This window comes from Diorhabda sublineata, chromosome 3 (genome assembly GCF_026230105.1).
Source record: "Diorhabda sublineata isolate icDioSubl1.1 chromosome 3, icDioSubl1.1, whole genome shotgun sequence".
NCBI lineage: Eukaryota > Metazoa > Arthropoda > Insecta > Coleoptera > Chrysomelidae > Diorhabda > Diorhabda sublineata.
Window position 1 is genome coordinate 28,889,730 of NC_079476.1, and position 24,319 is coordinate 28,914,048.

A 24,319-nucleotide genomic window follows, 5' to 3' on the forward strand; every position below is an offset into this window, starting at 1 on the left:
TATCCAATGATTAATATTTATCAATAGTTCAGATGTAATTAAACTTTCTACATTAGGAAACTATAAATTACTCATTGATTACCGTGTTACAATTTATTTTATTTATGATTTCTGACTAAAATTATAAAAATTTTTTTTGCATCCAATTCTTTGAGATTCATTTATTCTAAAGTAAATATGCAGATATCTTTTTACTTATACTGTTGAACGTTGATTAAGAACAGTAAATAATTTATAATAAAATCTTATAATTATTAAAATGATGGTGACCTGTGAAAATACCTTTGGTTTCACTTATCACCCCCGTGACTAAATGTCATATGTCACATTAGTTACACAAGCGCAGTTTACCTAGTTGATGAAGCACGTTTTTTAGCAATTACGAATTACTAAAAATTTTGCCGGCTGCATTCCCAATTTTGCAATTAAATCATGAATAATTTCTTCAAAGCAACACTAAGATTGAATGGTCTTAGATCATTATTGAGGCCGGTAAAGAATGGAGTAGTTTCTTCTGTAAATCAGCAAAGACAAATAGCGAGAACACTATGGTATATGAGTAATACGAATCAAAAAGATTTCACCAAAAAAGTTGAACATAGTCAATTATGCAGTTGTGGATGTGGTAGTAAAAGAGCTGCCCATACTAAAGGTATATAATAAAACTAATATTTAGGTTATGAATTCTTAACAATTCTTTATTATATCGTTTCATCAAGACTTTCTGAATCAAAGATAATTACTATTATAAATTGTGTGTATTTCATACAAAAATTATGAATAGATAGTAATACTATATTTATATTATTTACTTTTTCTTGTTATTTTAATCTAGCTGAAAAAGAGTTGTTGGAATTCCTTACTGAAGAAATTCTAGCAGAAAGGAAAGCCCAGAAAATTAAAGCTATTCCCTCAGAATTGGATGGTTTCAAAGCTAGCCTAAATGGGGCTGAAGTTACTTTAACCAAAACCGTTGATGATGAAAAGTAAGTGTTTAAACAGTACAATTAAAAATGTATACCACTTTTCACTTTTTAACAAGTTATTGGTGCATATTTAGTTAGAAGTTACAGCAATAGTATATTACAATTAAGCATTTAGCTATGCTAGGTTATCATGGTGAATGTCCCTCATCTTCATTATTTGTTTGACCAATTTGAAATGGAGCACTTTCTAGCATACCATGAGGATGCTCGAATGAATACAGAAGAGAGCAATTCAACTTACAGGCGTTAAAAAGTTGAGGGTTTACCCTCTTGTGCTTGCTTTTTACATAAAAAAATTTCATAATTTGGAAAATTATGTTAAATTTCAATCAACTTTTCTTCTGGTGGTTCATAGATTTCCAAATAGATTAAAGCTTCCATTTAAGCCAGTTATAAGGTTGTATTTTGGCTGCTACCCAAGAGCCTATTATCTCTACACTGCTCGGGTACCATTAATTTCTCAGGGAAAGGACGCAGTCTTGGAGTGGGGAGATAAGCATATCTCCACTTCCCTGATTTTGGTTGATATTGAGTTGGACAACTGCAGATGGATTAGGAGATTTTTGTAAAATAATATTATTTTATTAGACATTTTTGTAGTTTTGTCGAACAATTAATATTTACAATAATAATCAATATTTACAAAACTACAAAAATGTCTAATAAAATAATATTATTTTACAAAAATCTCCTAATCCTAATCCATATATATATATATATATATATATATATATATATATATATATATATATATATATATATATATATATATATATATATGTATAGGGTGAATCGGTAGGAGATAAAATGTGCAAATAAAAAGATGATAAACTATTTTATTGATTTTATTTTACATTAATAATATATTTATAGTTAAAATAAAAAACTTTCATTATTGTGAACATCATTATATGTAATAATAATGATAATAATAATAAATAGATACTTATAAAAAATAATATAAATGAACAAATGAAGGACAAAAACAAATATAGAAAAAAGTACCTACAGGGTCGTTTATTATATTTATGTTACTACCAAAGGAGTTGATTAGAGGTTAGAATTAGAGTTTTTAGGAATAAATTTTTAAGTATCGAAAGCAGACCAGTAATGACATACGCCATAGAAACGAGGGCGGAGACTGCAACTACTAAATGGATTCTTAGAACAACCGAGATGAAGACATTACGCTCAATCACAGGGAAAACACTAAGAGACAGAATAAGGAGCAATGAAATCAGAAGAATGTGTGACGTTCCGGATATAATGAGATGGGCCAGAACTAGAAGAAGAGCATGGAGAGATCATGTCAATAGAATGAACAACGATCGACTGGCGAAAATCGCAAAGGAAGAGAGACCCAATACAAGTAGACCGCCTGGAAGACCACCAAAGCGCTGGTATGAGAGCTGGTCCTCGCAGTCACAACTTAGGCTGCCTCTTTGAAAACACAAGACACAGTCTTAAAATAAGAAGAAGAAGAAGAAGAGAAGAGGAATTAATTTTAAATGTCTGTAAAATCAAATAAGCGTCTTTAGGGTCAAATTTTGACATATGTTGTTTTTAAATGCAATACCCCATAGATCCATTTCTAAATTTTATGAAATTCAACAATTTCAAATAGTATGTTAAACAAAAAATATTTCAGTAAAAAGATATAACTATCATATTAATTTAATAAAAATTCTGAAGTGATTTACTTATTTATTTACTTTTGTCTTTACTTTTTGAGCATTAATAATGTAATCCGCATCCCTTATTTTCTTGGTGGTAAACTAAGAATTTTGTTTTTTTTTCACAGTTGTAACAACGTACAAACTGGCTGTAATTAATATTTATCAAATCATTTTTTTCTCACTTTACATTGTGATACATTAGATTGTCAAAGACTAATAATGATTTAGCAAATTTAGTAACAGGGATGGTCCATATTAACTGTACAGTATTTTGGAGACTCTTGATAATGTATTGGTAAATTATATGAAGACAATTTAAAAGCACCATAAATAAATGCATTCTTTTATTTTCCTAAAAAGCTCCATGTGAGTAAAAGCCAGTTACTGAACTTACAATGTGTAACTCTTATTTCTCTCACAAACCTAAAACCTATAGAATGTCAGATTGCCCCACTTCCACCTTTTTCAACAGATGTAACAAAATGAAAGTCTTTTATTAGCTCACATAACATATTTGTAACAAATATTTCAATTTTTTGAGGTTTTTTACAACTCATTATTATTTTTAATGCAAGCTACTGTACTCTAACGCAGACTTATAGTCTCTTATCTAATTAAGGAAGGAAGTGAAACTTAGGTACCACAACTTTTTGTCACAACTCAGTTTGCCTGTAGCTTTGAAATTTATCTTCGAGGCTTGTTCATAAAATAAGGTTTCAACGAATTTTCACACATATTTATTGGCATTGAATAATACGTATTTGGAAAGCCTAGACTTCCTTCTAATTTTCTACATAATTGCCATTTACATCAATGCATTTTAGCTTGCGGTGTACCATTTTTATGCCCGAGTCGTAGAAGTCTTCCGCCGAGCTCCAAAGATAGCTTAAAACCTATTTTTTCAGCTCTACGTTAGTTGTTACATGCGTCCTTTCAAGTGTTATCTTGAATTCAAGGAAGAGATAGTAATCACTGGGGGGTTAAGTCTGGGCTGTAAGGGTCGTGTGAGACAGTCTTCAATCGAAATATGTAGGTTCGTGATTGAATTCTCTACACCATTTGTGCACATGTTGCACATTCATTCATACACTTCCACATATACCTCACACAGTTGGGAATTAATGTCCACCCAAGCACCTTTTTGGACATAAAAACCGAATCACAGGGCATAATTTGATTCAGGTGTGAAAATCAAATGAAAGCTTCATCTTTCACAGATATCTAGAAAAGAATAAATGTTGTAAACAGCTCTCTGGGGCGGGAACTGGGAGAAACGGATTCAAGTAATACGACAGTCTCGCCAAATCCCGCCTAACAGCGTTCCTAGCGTCCGCAGCTCCTTGGAAATCTTATTTTATGGACAACCATCGTATTAAATGTAAACAATTTTTTATTTAAGAAACTAGACATGTGCTTGATCTTAACAGTTACCATATATTATTTCAATTTTTATTTTAAATTAATTAGTGGTATATTTTCAGCATAAAGATAAGTTTCAATGTAAATGATAGTGTGGATACTGATGTAGAACCAGAAGTAAATGAGAATATGGATAAACCAGATCTGGGAGAGCTCAAATCTAGGCCATCATTTAAAGTGGAATTGGTTAAAGGGAAAACTACTATCAGTTTGATTTGTTCATATTTGAATTCTAATGAACAAGGTGATGGATATAGTAAGTTATTATTTAATAAAACCTTTTTATTGTGGAATGTAGGATTTATTACATTAATTCAGTTTAATTATAATTTTTGTTATTATAACATCAGTAGAAGTGAATGGTTTAGAGGGCTAGTTTTTTGCTTTCGCAGTCCAAGATCCAGGCATGTTCAATAATTTGTTTTTATATCCCTTTAAGGAGAAAGATATATATTCATTTGGTTATATTTATGATTCAATTCCATTACTTCAATTTGGCCATGTCTTTTGAGAAAATGATCAGGCGCTTTGGTTTAAACCGTTTGAATAATTAGGATATGATTCCTAACCAGTCAAAGAGGAATAAATTGTGGTGGCTTGACTCTGCTGCTGGAAGGAGACTGCATGATGGTCCCATTCACCACGGGTTGTCCCACTCGGATTATGGCCAGCTGCAGATTTGATCGTACTTCTGATTTCACGTAGCTAGCACCAGACCCTACCGCGGGTACAGGTTCACAGCTTTAGGAGATAATTTGTTGTTTAACAGGTGTTTAATCAGGGTTCTTGGCATCTTACTAAGCTTTACCGAGACCTCCGGGTTGGAAGCCCTGGGTGCAGGAGAGTTTGAGGTCCAAGCAACCTTAGAATCTGGAGCCATTATGCTCCGAGCCGTCTACTTTTTTCCCCTGCACCACTGATGTTGTGGCATTTAAATTAGGCCTTGTCAAAAGCATGGCAGAGCTTCGGCATTGATAAAAATCGATTCGTTGGGGGTAGTGAGTCCTGTGGTCTTTATTTACTCAGAATCGTCGGGGTGGGAAGGGGGGTAAGTAATGGATTTGTACTAGTGATTTTTTCAATAGGTCTTTTGGGTAAAATGTCAAGTATTACTTATAGATCGTTGAAAAGATTATATTTTTATTAACAAAATGTATAATTTCAGATGATATATTTGGAATTGATGAAATTTGCATTTACGAGGGAGAATGGAATGCAAACACTTATTCAGTTTCTGGAGATGTTTTAGACTCTGTAAGTATGAAGTAATTCAACTATTATAGGGATATATTTCGCTTGTTTCACCTAACAATATGTATGATATTCATAAAATATGATAAACATTTATTTCATTATTTAATGATAAAAGTTTATATAAATAATTTTCAGTTTAATAATTTTCAGTTTTGTCTACTAAATCGGTCCTTTTTCACTGACAGCTAAACACATTCAATATAAATGCCCACCTGCTCGAAACTGTATAATGTCCCAAAATAATTTCATAGAAACTTTTGATGGGACAACTTTTTTATTTTTCATTAAACTATGTTTGTAAGACTTTCCAATTATATATATATATATATATATATATATATATATATATATATATATATATATTCATATATTGAGAGTAAATAGAAGTTTGTTACAAATGCTTTTCCATCGAAAAACTATTTTATTTTGTAAAAATTAGCTGAAGGCAGAAACTACTGAACGTCATTATAGTCTAATCCTATAATGGGACAGATATATACATGGACTTTGTATTTATTGTTCCTCATATTAAAAGTTTCGAATCTTATTGGGTCCACCAATATGTAAGTAAATTTTGATTATGACAGAAACTGAGAGAGAAGGCTAATTTTGTAATTATGTCCTATTTTTAGAAGCAAATGTGGGATTTTTATTATTTTGATTTATTTTAGTGATAGTGCTCATATGTTTAGTTCCTTTATAAACAAATAGGACGAAGAGAATGAGTATGGAGAATATTCATTTTGTAGATAATTTATATATTCTTTCAACTTTCTCAAAGTAACGTGATACCTTGATTTTGTTGCCAGTGATAAAGTGCTCTTACTTCCTTTATATATAGACTATATATGAAGGAAGCAAACGGTTATTCCTTATTTAAATAGAGGTTCTATTGAAACAACATATTGCGTATTATTACTGAACTTTTAATTTTTATATACATCTATATATATATATATTTTTTTTTCAGTATCTATACGACTTACTTATGAATTATATGGAAGAAAAGGGAATCTCAAATGAGTTTGTAGAAAAACTATCGAAATACAGTACAGCTTATGAACATGCTTCCTATATTGGAATGTTAGAAGGATTATCAAAATTCGTTTCAGGAAAATAAATGTATTGTCACAGTCATTAAGTATAAGTATTCTTTTATATTGATTTAAGTAATGTGTTTATAATAAATACGAGGTATATTTAGGCATATTATCATAACCTATTCATATTATACCGATTCCCTTTCCTAAATTTTGTTATAATAATGGTGTTAAAAAATTATAGAAATAATAAACTCATAAAAATCAAACCCTGTACTTTCCTTTTGCACCATTAAAGTTTTGTTTTAATTCACTAGCGAAGCAGATTGGTGTTTGATTTAATTTAAATAGTTTCATGGTTTTTTGTGGGATGCTACTTTTCTGGGAAGAATTCATGATTTTTATGTAAAGTATAATTCATAGTTAGGTTGATGATCGGTCAGGGACCGTTGCGCAGATACGCCTTTTGATATGCACGTCATGCCCCATTTACAACTACCCAAGCAGATATCTTTCAAAAACTAGTCAGGTATTTTGGCTTGACCTTTTAATGTTACTAGGTAATCTATTAGGCTTGACCGAGTGTTTCAAGTAGTAAGTGATGAACACTCACCAATGACGTGGTCTGCAGTTTCTTCCTCCTCCATCAGCGGCATTCCAGTTCGTCCGCGATCACTAATAGTATAGAGATGGAATCTTAAATAACTTTGTCTAGTTATAATACCAATTTGCACAGGTTTAAGTAGAGTAATTGATTGGTAAAAGAGATATATAGCCATTTTCCATCTATCTCTGCCGAGCTGCCTCGTGAGTAGAATACTCAGAGATCTAATTGATACATTTTTAGCTATACCAAGTATGAGTTCTGGGGTATATATAATACATAGTAGAAGAAAATACAACAAATGTAAATAAAAATCTATATTCAACACTCATTTAAAAATATCACTATAAAATTTTAATACTAACTAAATTTAATACAACTTATGTTATTAGATATTTTCTCTTATTGGCTGTTTATGTGCTATGTAAAGAGTTATAATACTTCCAAGAGCGCTGACTAAAAATATAACATCAAACCAGCGGTGATAAAAATTGAACTGTAAGGCACCTAAAACTTGAGTGATAATTGTTCGATATTGTACCGGCATATTCATCCTCAATAATAGAACAGATGATACAAAATACATTCCCATTATTTGAGCAAGAACAAGTACAATTATGTTCGAACTTTTACTCGATGACATCCTGTTGAAGAACTGAAACAGAAGAAAAATAATAGAATCAACATTCTGTTTATCAATCCATTAGTTTCTATATTAATATGAGGGTTTCTACTTAAGTATTGAAATAAGGTAACACTGATATGAATATGTGAAATTTGTCATTATCATAAAGTTTGACATTTTTAATGGTGAACGTACTCAGAACATGTTGTCATACGAGTGCATTTCAGTTGTTTAAAGATACTTGAAATATTCGTCTTAGTCAAAGAATGGAATTAAATCGCGATCATTTTCTACGACTTTCAACATGGATTAAACTAACACCAGTGTGCCGATCAACTCGCTTCAACTTTTGGTGATGAAACACCATCTCGAGCCAACATTTGGATTTAAAAAAGATTTGTTTGTGTTGGATACCTCATAATTTGACAATCATCAATAAGAAGGTCGTATCGATTGGTGCAAAAAAGGCTAAAATAATTCAATCGTGGTGCTTGAAGAGATCGCGACAGGCGACGAATCATGGATCTATGCATATTAACTCCAAACTAAACAAAAATTGACGGTATGGGCTTTTCAAGACAAGCCGAATCCAAAAAAGTAGTTCGCGCACGAATCACTTCGAAGCAAATGGTTGCCTGTGTTTTCGGAATAACTGAACATGTCGTCACCTTTCCATTAGAGCAACGTAGAACGGTCAATTCTGAATGATAAACTAGCATTTGTTAACAAGAAGTGTTCGAAAAAATCAAGGAAACCAATCGCAGAAAATGAATCATCCTCCACCACGACAATGCGAACTCTCATACATTCAAATAAAAACGTTTTTGAACAGTCAAAACATTGATCCACCGTCGTACAGTTCTTGTTTGGCACTCAATAATTCCTACTTGGTTCACAAATAAGAAATAAATTGCGAATTCAACATCAAACGCTTTGACAATGGTTCAAATGCATAAAAAGTGTATGGATCTTAATGGAGAATATTTTGAGAAACAGAAAAGCCATATAAAATAATAAATATTTGTTTTTATTTGTCTATCTCAAAAGTTGAGTTGCAACCTTTGTATATACCTACCAATATAAAGCTAGTTTGTTTTAGTATTGAAGACTGCATTATCAGGATATGACCAATAGGAGCGGGTATCAATGAAAAATAGGGAAAATTCATTATTTTTCAGAGCTTACTGTGTGTATAAATCGAATAAATGGTCAACTCAACTGCCATGTTTGACTTGTTCCTATTAAAAAGAATAAAATCCACAATAGCTTATCGACTATCTTTCGTTGTTGATTATAACATTTTTTATTTTAAATTTTGTTTATTTAATACATCAAAATATCCCAATAATCCTTAATAATATTTCTCTTCACATTATTTGATTTTAACGTACATATAAGGAGATTAAAATACGAGGATGTATTGATATATAGTTAACCTAGACTAGTTCCATGCATAAACAAAATATTGCGTTACCATAGCAACGAACAACGTTAAAAAAGTGAACCAGTAAACGCAATAAATTAAAAGAAAAAAGATGTCCACCGAAATTGTGAAATTCGAAAAATTGGAGTATCGAGCCAAGTACTTGTATTTAAAAGGATTAAGAGGTGAGCAGATATGCTAAATACCCTTGGTGATCAATGTCCTTCGTATGCAACCGTGAAAAATTGTACTGCAAGCTTCAAAAGTAAATTTTCCATTGAATATGATGACCGATCGGGAAGGCCAGTTTCTGTGTCAGTCCCCGAAAATATCGATGCAGTTCATGACATGATTTTATCAGACCATCGAATTGGGCTAAAACGGATATCTGAAGCACTGAATATTTTATACGAACGCGTGCAAGGGTAGAAGCTTCGATTTGAAAACTATGTAGACTTCTTAAACCGAATTGTTACTATGGATGAGACTTGGGTACATTTCTACGATCCAGAAACAAAGCAACAATCGATATCTCTAAATATCTACTTTACATATAGAAAAATCTTTTATAACGAAATAAAGTCTAATCAAATCCTAAAATACTTCGACTAAACATTCGATACAAAAACATTAATATGTAACTTTTATGCACAGCTTGAAATTATTCGCCCTTAAAAGCCATATTGAATCACGCAGTTTGAACATCTGAAACGGTTTTTCAAAAACTATGATCAAGGTAAAGCATATCACGGTCACTGTAGTTAGAAACTAAATGAAGTGATCAAATCACAAGCATATGATGAGATCCAAATTTTGTTCAATCCTACTCAAGTGATTTATGGATAAAACAAAGAAAGTGTACAAAAATCTTGTAATATATAACAAGTGGGGTTTGTATCTCCCACCCTTAAATATAGAAACAAATTATAAACTCAATATAGCCCTTATTATGTTATCCAAATGATGACCGTTGCGTTGCAGGCACTCTTCTAAACAGGAACGAAGATTGGTGATAACACGTCGACACAATGCTCTTGATATTGCTGCCATTTCTGACCTGATATTTTCCTTCAATTGGGTTAGGTTCGTTCGATTATTTTGATAAACCTTACTTTTAAGGTATCCCAATACAAAATAGTCAAGCGGGCTAAGGTCGGGGCTTCTGGGAGGTCAGCTGATGTTATCCCTTCGAGAAATAATTTTATTAGGGAATAATTATGGGACCAAAAAATTTCGCAAGCTATCACAGTAACGGTCACTATTCACATTGATTGCTCGGCCTCGTTGATTTTCATGAAAATAAGGACCAATAATTCCTTTAGCAGACATAGCGGCCCAAACAACGACCTTTGGGCTGTGCAGGGGTCGTTCTTGCTTTCGTCTCGGATTCTTAATGCCCAGTACCGACAATTCTACTTATTAATATGACCATTCAGGTGAAAATTTGCTTCGTTGCTGAGCAGTATGTTTTCAAAGTTGTTAAATCGCTGCATGGATTTCGAAGAACCGACGCCTCAACTTCTTCAATCTTCATCGCACCTGTATTCTCGAACATCCTGATCCATTTCCTAATGCTAACGTCAATTGGCGTGTGGCGTGTACGATATTCCGCACGATACAGACGTTGAGCAGCACCGGCGTCGCGATGGGGGATAGGGGGAGCCTCCCCCCACTCGCAGTGGGCAGTTGGGAAAGTTGGAAATTTTTAGGCGAGTTGGGAAATTTAGGATAGGTAAAAAATTACTCGTGTAATCGTGTAACGATACACATCCACTACGTCCTTCTAGGTTTACTATTTTCTTCAATACTAATAAAAGATCTTTTTTCATAAATTCAATGCTTATTTAAGAAAGAATTTAAGGAAGAATATAAGAAATCCATAAGAAGTAAACCATGCCCTTTATATAAATAAGTAAAATCTGCGTATTATATTTTATCAGATTTTTGCGAGATTGCTTTAGGTAGGTAGTATCTTAATTTTTTGATGGTGATGAAAAGCGAGAATGACTTGGTCGACAAGATGATTCTAAAGGAAATGGCTGCAAGATGGGCCAAATTAAAAGAGAGACGCCTTCACATTAAAGTTTAATTTTAATTAACCTAGTCTTATGAAAATTGGGTTTTTAGGCGGTCGTCGTTGGTTTACTTTAGTACTCGACTGTAAATCGAGCAACAGTCAATATCTCTCTTGAAAATGCCAGGCACTGGACCAGGCGAAACGTCGAGTACTAAGTAAACCAACAACGGCGGTCTAAAAACTTTTCAGTGAACAGAAGTGTCCCTGTATGTAGTTACTTATTTTGATTTAAAAAGTACAAACTATAAGTTCCTTATAAGAGAACACACTCAAATTGAGGGTGATACTGCACATTCCCTCATCGAAGAGAATATAAAAAGGTATAAAAAATTTGGTCCACTATATGTCCCAAATCATTCCCTTGATCTGTACAGTAAAATGAAGCGAGAGTAGGTTCTATGTAAATGGATTAACATTCTGAGACTTTTTGATTTAAAAATGTTGTCAGAATAAATGGGTTCGAACACAACAAAGAATGTAAATGGTTGAGCATTTTCCAGTCATTACATTAACATTGAATAACTTACCTTAGTTAATGTGATAATAAAACCTCTAATGGAAGTAACAACAATACATCCAATTAAATAAAAAGACACTTGTTGAGACCAAAAATTAACATCAAAATTCCAACCCATCCAATGAATAGCTATCTCGATACCTCTTGTTACAGGATCCTTCTTACCCACTCTGTCAAATACAATATTTATTGTACACTGAAAGAATAATTATTCACATAAATACAGTCATTTGGTGAGTTTATTATTTTTATTATTGTGGTAAAGCAGAAGGCAAATACTATATTTTTTAAATTTTAAAATAAAGACTTGAAAAAATTTTAAGGAGAATACTCATTACTAATAAGGGGGATGATGAAATACTTCATATTGGATTCTTCCAACAATAGAGGGTTCAAAAAATGTTTTATCCAATAAATCGTTAGCTCAACTATCCAAGAATATGCTGTCAAAATTTCAAAGCAAATTTCACATCACGCACTGACTCGAGCGCAGATAGAGCGGAGCACTACCTCAGGTAATCTTTACCGGTTCGATACAGAGAGAGGTTCATTGGGTATATATATCAAAATCTTTTTGATTTCACATGAAAATCGAAATGGCTACAATGTACAAAATTGGAAAACAAAACTCACAACATTCAGCGGACATCACAGTGTAATGTTTTGTTATCATTGGATGAAATTACGTAATAAAAATAACAATAGTTTTAAATATAAATGGAATGATGTCAAAATTTGATTAAATTCTAATAAATTATTACCACCAAACAAAAACGCAAAACAAACAGCCTTCTAATGTGGTTTCCACTCTTATTATTATCATTACAAATACTTACAATGAATATTTTCCACAGACAATAACCAGAAAATATATAACCTAGAAAATTAAAGTATATTCCTTTCCAAGTTTTGGACCATTCAATTCGTTCCAGCATATTTCTATTTTCATGAACTTCTAGAAATAATGTTCTACTCAAAGCTTCTAAGCCTTCAGTTTCTAATCTTAGTTGGGTGATATCTAAAAATAAATTAAAACTTATTACAATCAAACATATTATGCTCTCTACCTGCATACTTTTTAAAATTGGCAATATGAAATTCTTAAACTGACCCTAAGAATTTATGCTGAGCAAAAGGCTATCTGTATTTTCAAAATTGAAAAAATACTACACTGATAAAATTCTGTAAAAATCAAATGTAGTTGATTCTCTTTCAATACCATACCATACCATTTAAGTGAATACCTCCATAGGAACGTATCAACTTGGCTAGAGTAATATAAAATTACCTTCAGAATGTGGATATTGCAACTCTAGCTCTGCCTACAAAAACTCATGACTTTAATCTGATAGAAGACTTGTGGGACAATACAGGTTATAGGTTTAGAACTTCACTGCTTTCACCTAGTAATTTAAATGAGCTTTTATCAAGGTTGGGAATGGTATCAGATGGAACAAGATGCAAATAGAAACCCAATGTTAAGTATGCCTCGAAGATGTTAAGTAGTAATAAAGTCATACGATGACAATGGATACAATAACAACCTACTTATATTATTATTATTATTACAGTTATTTCAGAAACTGTTCAAATCTTTCTTACTTACTCTCCTCACTTCTGTTTACACCAACAGAAGACAAAATGGACCATAGTCCTTTTCTTTTTGTTGCATCATTTACTTTTTCTAGTGATTGTTTCTTAGCTATGGCTAATTTCTTTTTTCTTAAAACTATCATATCCATGGTTTGCATTAACCTCTTCTCTACATTAAGAACATCAACCTCGGAAACTTCTCTGAAATCATTCAATTTATAATTTTCTTCAAAGAAATGATGATAACAATAATAGTATATGATGAAATGAATTTTTGTATATTTTACCTCATAAAATAAGCCATTGAAGTATAAGGATAGTTTACTGCACCAAATCCAGAAAGTAAGGCCATAACAGTGACTCCAATAACTCCAATACGAGATACTAATTGCTCCATTGAAAGAACTCCTTGTTTAGGATTCATTATTGGAAATGGATCTCCGATTTTCCAAAATATCACCAGGAAAACTAGCCAAACCAGTACAGTTAAGCGCTTTACATAATCTGGTTTAACTAAAATGTGTACCATAGGTATAGAGATTGAAAAGTACACAAAACGAACAGATTTGAAACATATTAAACAATATTCATTTTGAAATGTAGCTTCGAAAACTTTTAACAACTTACATGAAATAAATAAACTTCTTATATAGGGTGTTTCCTAAGTAATCTAAAATATTGTAGTAGGTGCTTCATAACTCCATTTTAAGATGAAAAGGTCTTACAAACATGAGTGATAAGTCTTGTAGTAAATGAGATACAGGGTGTAGATTAGTTTTATTTTTTCATTAGAAGCAACAACAAGTGTAAAACGTAAAAAAAATAATACATCTCAAAGCATATATTCAAATGTGCAGCTCCAGCCAAAATACAAGCATCCGCTCGACGTTTAATGGATTGCCAAATATGTTTGAGGATACCAGGATTATTACGAACAACATTACAGACTTATAAGATACGATTTTTAAGATTTCCTAAATTTAATATCGGGATTTTAGATTTGGTCCTACACAAAAATCCAGAGGATTGTGTCCAAGTGACCTAGGAGGCTTGTGGACATCCTTGTGCAAACAAATGGTCTGGAAAAACGTCATTTGAAAACTCCCGTAGAATCACTGCAAAATGTGGAGGTGCACTGTCATGCAAGAACCACATGCGCCTTCTAATAATAAGAGGAACTAGAAGTTCATTTTCTAGAAAATAGTCAGACCTGTCAACTGAGCAAGAAAAAAAATGATCCTATTAAATAATTTTTGATTATGACAAGCCAAACAAAAGGATTATTGGCACCTTGCTACAACTGTTACATGTGGATTTACATCTACCCATATGAGGTCATTATGGAAATTCATAATTCTATTTGAAAAAGTTGGCTTTATTTGTTATCAGAATATTGGCAGCAAAATTATCTTTTAGAACATTCCAAATAGTTTTGGATATTGGTCAATAATTTGAAGAATGATTTATTTATTAGAATGTATTTCTGGGTCGCCTCATAATATTCTTTGATATAGCTAGGCATATATATGTCTAGCCTCTAAGGCATTATCAATCACTAATCTATATGAAAAGTGCTTATTAGCCATTTACAGTATTAGTAAACGCAAGCATTGTTGTTAACATCCATATGCTACAAATTTCTCATTCGTGTTTTGCATTAGTTTTTAGATTTGACAATATTATTTCAAAGGCCACTTAGAATAAGCATGTTCATTCCTATTACTTCAATTAGAGTCAACATGAAAAATAAATTTCACATTCAGTTGGATTTCATGTATTACAAACAATTCAACACCCTGTGTCTCATTAATTACCAAGACTTATTACACATGTTAAAAGTTTTTGTCTTAAAATGGGAGAGATGAAACACCTACTACAATATTTTAGATTACTTAGAAAACAGCCTTCTATATTCTTTTGCCTTGAGACTTGATTTTTTAATTATTTGGCTGGTAGTGGATTATATAAAACATTCTATAATTCATAATTCTTATACTGATCTGAATCTTACTCACCATATCTTATATTACTGATGCAGTAGTAACCAATATAAAATGGATTTAGTACAATTACTACAAAAAGCATCATGTATAACATTACGTACCAGTAGAAATAGCGAGAGCTACAAAATATTTCAATTTTTAATCAATGCTATGAAATTGTGTAAACTTTGTAAATAGTTTTTGTTGCATTTGTAATTAAATAAGATTTTCGCCCTATGTGTATGTCATGGGATCCACATGTGTAACAAAATGTTTGTTCAGTTAAGGAAATGACTGAAAAGTAAAAAGCAGTCCGTGGCTTTTGTTAGTGCTGATGGTTTGGTAAGATCTTAAAAAGCATATAAATATATATTTTATTTGGTATTTGGTCTGTGTTACATTCAGTATGAACCTATATTTACTCTTTACCTGAAGTATAAATACAAAATGGAGGTAGCAGTAAAATTTGCATATACATTATTTTGTATAAAAAGATAGGAAACTATGTTTGCCAAGTCAACTCAAAATGAACAGTTGATTACATTTTGTTGCTTAAGTTCTAACACCACGTTTTGATTTTTTAATGTCATTTAATAGAAATCAAAAGTTGATATATTGATGAAATTTTTGAATTTAAATCCCAACTGTACAGATTCTTTCAAGATTAATTTGAAATGGCAATTGTGTTCCTTTATATAGGTGAGCTGAACATAAGTAGAAAATATGTGATATAGACTAGAGATCATCAGTAACTTCTTAGGCATGCAACTGGGGTATTTTAAATACTAGTCACTTGAACCAAGATAGAGAAAATTACACTGTTGGATGTTAGATCCAACAATTCATAAAGAATTCTGCAATTGATTTGAGAAGGAAACACAGCTTATGAACCCTGGGAGGTTAATTATGTGAAAAAAATTACAAAAAATCTAGAAAAGACAATCACCATGTCATGTAAAATCCATTTTCTTTTCCTTTTAGTTGCGGATATGTCAGAGGTAAACACCCATATATTTCTTTAATAGGAAAAATTATGAGGGTTTATGGAATGATGCAACACTTGTGTACTGTTAAGATTATTAGATTGAGATTAGAACTCTTATTTTGAGTATCCAAGGTTGCTAGTAGATGCACTAAACTTTGGGCTTTTGTATTAATTTGTTAGATAGGCATTGTTTACTCGTTATGTATAGCCAATGAAACATTGCCATGTACATTATTTACCTATTTCAAACGAAGAGACTTACCTAGAATCCAATAAACCAAGTATTTCAAATATAATCAATTCAAACATTGTACAAGATAATGTAAGAGTTAATGAAAAGATAAGCTGAACCATTATATGTCGTACTTCGTAATTTTTAAAAAGCCGTTTCATGAAAAAAATCCATGCACCCACGAAGAAAGCTACCTGAAAATTTAAATTTAAAACTATAGCCACCAATACATCTCTTGGTATTGTTGCAGTGCTACACTTACCTGTGAAGCAAGGATGATTATAGTATCTTGCAAAAAACTCATTTTCGCATGAATTCTGCTGTTCACATATGAAAGTATATATATTTTTATAGATCATATACAGATTTTTCATTCTTATTTTTTTTTATTTTTGATAACACATCATCACAAAAAAGTATGGTTAGAATTCATTTCACAGATACCAATCACAAAGCTATAGTAGTGGTGCATTCCACTAAGCTTGTACGGGGCCAGAAATACTCTTGTGCATTCCACATGCAGCTACGACCGATGTGATCGCGACGAACACGTCACTCCTGATGTCTTGACTAACGTTCACAACGATCTTTGTCATGAGGTGGATCGAAGTGAGCGTTGAAAGAATAGGTGGAATTATCAAAATTCAAGCAACGCAGATTACCATGAGAATCAATATCATTATTTGATGAGGTATGGGATATTATAAGTACTTTTGAAGCATTCTTGTAGCGCTCCACATAATATTTTACTGTCGTCGCCGAAGACATTTTGATTTTACTTCAATATAAAGTTAAACATTCCATTGAAAAATTCAATAACTTACAAATTATAACATAACTTTGACAGAATGCCTCGTATACCATTCCACTTAGGCTACCAATTATAACGCTCTGGACTAAGTGGAACGGGAAGGGTCGTGTTCGTGAACGTGATTGTCGTGAGTGCTTAGTGGAATGCACCCTGGGATAACTCATAGATCAACCATATCCTGGATATCTTAAAATATTAGGAACTTGCTAAATCTAGTTATTTTATCCCTTTCGATTGAGCTTACGTTATTTAAAAAAAAATGATCCAAAGGATTATATTGGTAAATAAGAAATCCACAATCCAGTAATTGGGATCTTTCCATATATTCAGTTTTTAAACAATATTTGATGATAATCCACAAAATTTCACAAGAATTCTGAATTGTTTCAAACACATATGTTTGATAAATAACGACTGTAGTCTTTCGGATTTCTTTCATTTTTATCTTTTAAACTTTTCATGCTGTGTTGATCATGAATTTCTGATTAACAAACTAGATTATTATGGCCTCCTTTAAAATGCTTTGAATCTTTCCTTGAATGTAGGAAACAATTAGTACGAGCTAATGGTAAAGCTTCATGTATATTGTCCGTTTGCAGTGGTTCAGTTTTGGGTCCAGTTCTTTTTTTGGTATCCATTAATGATGCCACAGACTTACTAATTAATTATAAATTCACTTTATTCGCGAATGACACCAGTGTATCTTGGAGAGGTCCAGATATAAAAGCTTTATATTCTACCATGGACAACGATCTCATTACTATTAAGTACTGGTATGACACGAACGGTCTCTGTTTAAATACTGAAAAAACTCTAGTTTTATCCTACAAAGAAGCTTTAAAACCTTTAAAACTCCACAATGACCTAATACGATCCTCGATGTTTCTCATATGAGAAACATATTGACAGTGCTCTTCAATGTATATGTAGAGATCTTGGCGGAAAAATTATTCTCTGCTTGTTTCGCCATTAAATCTGTATCTGAACAGCTTGATTCTCGTACTGCTTTAACAATTTACTACTTATTGTTCGAATAGCATATTCGTTATGGTTTGCCTTTCTGGGGGTCTTGTAGTTTGCACCTTCTCGAATCAATATTTAGATTATAAAAAACAGCTACTCGTTATATTTATGGTTTGAGTAGCAGAAAGCATTGCGAATTCTATTTTAAAAAACAAAAATTTCAAATATACCCGCTCTTTTTATTTTAGAATCTATTTGTTTGGTTAGCAAACACTTTCACACATCAACTGAGCCCATTCATAGCTACCATACTAGAAAAAAAAATTTGAACATTTATTTAACAATACTTTTGTTCTGGTAAAAAATTCCATCATCTTCAGTGCCAAATATGAGGATTTATTGATATCTAGTTAGCCTAGACCAGTTTCATGCATAAACAAAATATTGCGTTACCATAGCAACGAACAATAACTTATTAGAAGAGTCAGTGTAAAGTTTGACATCAAACAAGTAAACCAGGGTTATGCAATAAATTAAAAGAATAAAGATGTTCACCGAAATTGTAAAAATCGAAAAATTGGAGTATCGAGCCATCATCAAGTACCTGTATTTGAAAGAGTTAAGAGGTAAGCAGATTTACGAAGATATGCTTAATACCCTTGGTGATCAATGTCCTTCCTATGCGATCGTGAAAAATTGGACTGCAAGCTTCAAACGAGGTGAATTTTCCATTGAAGATGATGGCTGATCCGGAAGGCCAGTTTCTGTGACAGTCTCCGAAAGTATCGATGCAGTTCATGACATGATTTTATCAGACCGTCGAATTGGGCTCAATCAGATGTCTGAAGCTCTAAATATTTCATACAAACGCGTTCATCATATAGTTCACATCAATTTGGTCATGAGAGAAATTGCTGCAAAATGGATCCTGAAATGTTTGAATATTGACCAAAAGCGTGCAAGTGTAGAGCATCGCATTCGATCCGTGCTTGGTTTTAAAACGATGTAGACTTCTTAAACCGAATTCTTACTATGGATGACACTTGGGTACATATCTACGATCCATAGACAAAGCAACAATCAATGAAATGGCGACACTCTGGTTCTCCAAGACCCTTCTTTCTTCAGTTTTTTAGGATTGCCATAGAGTAATCGTGATTGATTTTTTGGATAAGGATAGAACAATAACTGGAGATTACTATTCGACATTACTGACCACTCTACAGGAAAAAATTGAAGAACAAAGACGCGAAATGCTATCCAAAGGTGTTTTGTTTTTGCAGGACAATGCCCCTGCATAGAAAACTCATGTTGTCATGTAAAAAATTCATGGTTAAGTGTTTGAATTACTAAACACCCTTCTTATTAATCAGATTTGGCTACGTCCGACTATCATCTCTTTCCTTAAATGAAAATAAGTTTAAAAGTTTGTAAATTTTCTTCCAACGAGGAGGTAATAAAAGCTGTGGAGGTCTGGTTTGCACAGCAAGAAGAAACATTTTTTTTGAAAGGTCTAGAGACAGGTCTGCTGTAATAAATGTATAATTAAGAGGAAAATATGTTGAGTAATAAAATATTTTGATATTGAAATTTTATTTGGTTCTATAGTAGGCTAAGAATTTTTCAATATATCCTCGTAATTATTCAATCAGCTACTTTCATAATTAAAAATGACAATAATAAAGGAATATTTGCTTGGCAAACGTTATTAATCTGTGGCAGAATTCTACAATTTACAATAGAATCAATAGACTGGCATAATTCAATTTAGTATGAAGTAAAATATTATATGTATTATCATTATTATTATTCAGCCAAATTGTTATTTTATATTATGTAATATAAAATTGTGTCGCTTTGTCCATAACATTGTAAAATTTTCTAATGTGTCTAATTTTCTTAACAGCACGTAGGAATGTAAATATTTTACCATTTACGTCGTATATACGTGGGTCTGTCACACATATGCTGTCTTTTTTGAGCTGAGTTGTGTTTATCTTGTAATTGAATTATTGACTTTATTTTCCTTTCAATATTAGACAACACGATTTGCTTTGTATTTTATATTATTCAATATAATAACATAAAGTAGATTATATGTTACATGGCTAGCTAGACCGCGTATGGTAAGCTATAATTGTAGTTCCTATTGCATGGTTTGTCGCTAGACTACAACGAGGAACGGAGAAGTTGGCCATCAGCAGCAGAAGCTCCCATATTTGTTTATAAAATTAATGTTTCAATAAAGAACATTGGAAAAGAAATGGAAATGTTCTATTCATTTTCATATGAAGTAGAATGGTATAATTTTCTCTGGCCGCCGTAAGATAAATATAGTCATGAGATATATTTATCCAACACATATTTGAAAATGTATTTGATATTTTCGTTTACTTCCTAGTAATAGCTCCATTTCCCTGAACAATATAGATCGTCAGAGAGCGCTACTTGGAACAGATGGAAATTGTGGGGATCGAAAAGTGGAAATTGGAAGCGAACGACACAATTTACAGGAACAGGAAAAGGAAAGCGAGCTTATTTAACTTGACACTACGAAATAGAGATGGCGGAATGGTGAACATCTTGATATTCATTGAAATATCCAACTTGTATGAGAAGAAACATTAATAAACCATACGCTTTGTAGAATTCATAAGAGGTTTTTATGAAGTGTACAACAAATAAATAAGAATATTATTTAACGATTTATTGTAACAATTATTTGTTTGTTGATTGTTTAAATAATTTATTAGAGTAATATACCAAAACGATAGCTAACTGAAGGAAATTATGTGTTATAACAATATTTGAAATTCAATTGAGAGTATCATGGTTATAAGTATTTAATTTAATAAATATACCAATTTCGTAGATGGATTTTCGTTTGTCTTTTTCAAGATTTAAGAAATTTAATTTTAGTTAACATATGAAATAAAAAAAAACTTTCAATTATACTGCATTTCGTCCGAAGGCTATGGAAGGCGGTCCTACAGATAAATAATCCAATCAATACATATTTCTTATTAGAAAAGAAGACGCGACGTGGGCAAGAAATAAAAAAATATAAAGTAGACGAGTTTGCTGCCTATTTTGAAAATATCTTTGAGTAAAATCCTGTAGAAATTTAATTAGATGATGAGTAGTAAGCAACTGAGAACATACTATGACGAGTACTCAGCCGCACGCCATGTAACAACAGCGCCGATCATAATTTAATGTAGTGGGAACTATGAAAGATGTTGGGTAGCTCAATCTATTATTGGGTAACTATTGCACTAGATGTTTCTGGAAAAAAAGAATATATTACGCAGGTGCTCATAGAGAGCAGTTAGTTGAATATTGAAGATATGCTGCGAAGAATACATGCGGATGGTAAAGAAGCGATAGTTACTAAAGTGTTAATAGTGTGGTAATTAGTATGATAATTTTGGTGGAATGAAGTTTTGAGTAGAAAATTTACTTGTAGAGTTTTATCAACGAAATTCATCTTAGTAACGTTACAATACTATTGACCAATACAAAAGATATATAAATATATATATATATATATATATATATATATATATATATATATATATATATATATATATATATAATGAAAAATTAGCCCGGAGGACATGGTAAAGCTCACCATTCTATTTAATGCATTATTAAAATTAAAATTTGTATCTATTTTCTAAAAAGCTGCTGAGAAATTTAAAAAATGTTTGTTGTTTATAAGAATTAAACATATTATTGTACAAAAAAAATAATACTATCTCACCGATCTGGATTTAATGATAAGTATTCATCTGTAGATCAAATCATTCCAATAATAAGTGAAATAGAGAAATAATTAGAAGAATATGTAATTTGCTGTATATTTCTAGATAGCATTTGATAAAGAATGGCACTAAGACCTGATAATGATTAACTGAAGAAAATGCTCGCTTCACAACTGGTAGAAATATTTCGGGTGTATTTATTCCGCGCTAACATTTAGAGTTTAAATGAGAAATTAGTACTCGAATGTTGAAGTAATAAACGCAAGGTTTCCCCAAGGCAATGATCTCGGGTCGATACTCCATCTTCATTAAAAGTGACATCCTAAAGTAAGAAATCATAAAATTAGTTACATTTGTACGTAACGTAGTAGAAGAAACTATTAAAATGCAGTTAATAATTTGAATACTGCTCTAAAGATTGGCGTACAGTATTGTAGTAGGTTTTTAGTATAGTTATAGTATTAGAAAATAGTTTAATACCTGGGTGTTAATCTAGATTATAGCTTGAGTGGGTCGAACATATTAAAAAGAAAGCATAGGCACTGGTAACTCTCCATTCAAAACAAAGTTTTGATTTAGAATCAGGCTTTGAAATCGGTGTTCAATTGTATTTTCAACAATTTTACTGATTTACTGCATGATGGGAATTTATATAACTTCGAATGTCTAAATTCACCGGATTATAACTATCGTATCGTTACTTTCGATATTGTCGTGAAGTACGTGAGGCTATGTGAAGAATTACGTACGATATGTAGTCCAGGAGTCATGTACTTTTGCCTGGACAAAATTAGAAAGTTAATAAAATTTTGGGGGATTGTTTGGGGATGTATAGGGAAACTAAATCCAAGTTTTCGAATAAATCTAACCTGTGCTCGAGTGGGGGTGGCCAAAAAACCACGTTTTTTCGGACTTGTATCAGTTATGAGGCTTATAACTTCCAAACTATGCATCCTACCGAAAAAGATACAATATACCTTTATAAAGTAGATGAGAATCGCTAACGAACAGTTTGCAAGTTATAAGGAAAAATAGAAACATCAACAAAATCCGATTTTTCAAGAAATGGAGCTCTCAACAGTATAGCAGTTATCCTGTACAAAATTTCGAAGTTATTGATTAGAACTGTTGGGATATTGTTCGGGTATGCCAAGGGAAGCTTAATCCGAGTTTCTTTGACAAAAAAGCCTGTGCTAGGGCGGGGTGGCCAAAATACCGTGATTTTTTCCGACGTCTTTCGGTTTTTGGCCTATATATATTGCGTAGTATTTGTCAAGTTCTTCGTCAATGTTTTTGTCAACGTCTTCTTCAGTGTCAGTGTCGTCTTCGTTGAAGTCGGGTAGCGGCGACATCTTGCAACCGTTTCAACAGCAGTTCTTGCACACTGCTGAGCAGAGTAGACATGCTATCTTGCAGCTGCAGCTGCCTTTCGCGCCTTTCTACCAAAGACACAAGCATTTGATAGGTATATTTTAAGTACTAAATGTTAATAAATGAAAATGCGTTCTCTTAATACCAACCTGGTTTTGTTAGGGTCCAGCCCCAGGCAGATGGTACTTTTTGGTTCTTTTCTCTAAACCCCAGCCACGTCTGAACTTGCAGGTACGCCCTCTGACAATGAAATTACGCGGCGTCCCGAGTAGGTGGCAGCTGGGTAAGTTGGAATTTCGGTATAGCCGTGGTATTTTGAAATGAGCGGTATCGCAAGCTGTCCTAATTAAACAGAAATAGCCGCACACTGACAATGCACTTCTTATTGAGAAAAATAACATTTTTTTTAAATTTCCTAGTCAGTGCACCCCGTTACACATCAGCGTGAGGCATACGAGGGTTGGGGGGGTGTTGTGGGGAAACATTGTATTTATTTACCAGTTGAAGTAACTACAACTGTCCGTTACTGTAGAAGGACATTCCCATGTCCGTTATTGTAGAAGTGTACGTTACGATCCAAAAGCACTTATTTTTTAAACCTTTTCTTCATTTTGAGAAATTTGAGAAATTTGTGATGCTGAAATTTTTAACAATGAAAAAAGGAGGTCATCTGAAAGCCCATTACCAAGACAATTTTTTAATTATTGAAAACATTTTTACGCACAAATAGCTTGGACCAAACATAGCCATTATTTTCTGGGCGTGAGAAACTATATTTGGGTAGTGTCCTAGATAAGGTCTTATAAAATTCCAATTTGCTGGTGTTCAAAAATAGTTGCCTCAAATGGGTAGTGCGTTCGACGACAGTCGAACTTACGGGTTTTATGCCCGACGTGTACTACCTTTACTGTACTTAATTTTTGTTTGCTGGTCGCGGGCTGGATTTCAACGCTTTGCGGGCCGGAGATGGCCCGCGGGCCGTAGTTTCCCCATCCCT

At 32.5% G+C, this 24,319-nt stretch overlaps 2 protein-coding genes across 3 annotated transcripts; one reads left to right on the forward strand and one right to left on the reverse strand.

The window, feature by feature from the left end:
• The first annotated feature begins 320 nt into the window (after window positions 1-320).
• LOC130441552 (complement component 1 Q subcomponent-binding protein, mitochondrial) lies at window positions 321-6,644 on the forward strand. 2 transcript variants are annotated; one of them, XM_056775278.1, is made up of 5 exons: window positions 321-652; window positions 836-986; window positions 4,144-4,337; window positions 5,247-5,335; window positions 6,306-6,644. In XM_056775278.1, the coding sequence occupies exons 1-5, from the start codon at window positions 433-435 to the stop codon at window positions 6,453-6,455; spliced, it is 804 nt and encodes a 267-aa protein (XP_056631256.1). In that variant the 5' UTR covers window positions 321-432; the 3' UTR covers window positions 6,456-6,644. The 2 variants fall into 2 exon arrangements, with proteins under 2 accessions (XP_056631256.1, XP_056631257.1); XM_056775279.1 differs by having other exon boundaries at window positions 322-652; window positions 4,144-4,325.
• Window positions 6,645-7,280: 636 nt separating this feature from the next.
• LOC130441353 (Golgi pH regulator) lies at window positions 7,281-16,913 on the reverse strand. Its single transcript, XM_056774986.1, has 8 exons — window positions 16,676-16,913; window positions 16,444-16,607; window positions 15,230-15,336; window positions 13,502-13,727; window positions 13,228-13,415; window positions 12,458-12,639; window positions 11,632-11,817; window positions 7,281-7,634 (listed from the first exon to the last, which is right to left on the reverse strand). The coding sequence occupies exons 1-8, from the start codon at window positions 16,715-16,717 to the stop codon at window positions 7,368-7,370; spliced, it is 1,362 nt and encodes a 453-aa protein (XP_056630964.1). The 5' UTR covers window positions 16,718-16,913; the 3' UTR covers window positions 7,281-7,367.
• Window positions 16,914-24,319: the final 7,406 nt, after the last annotated feature.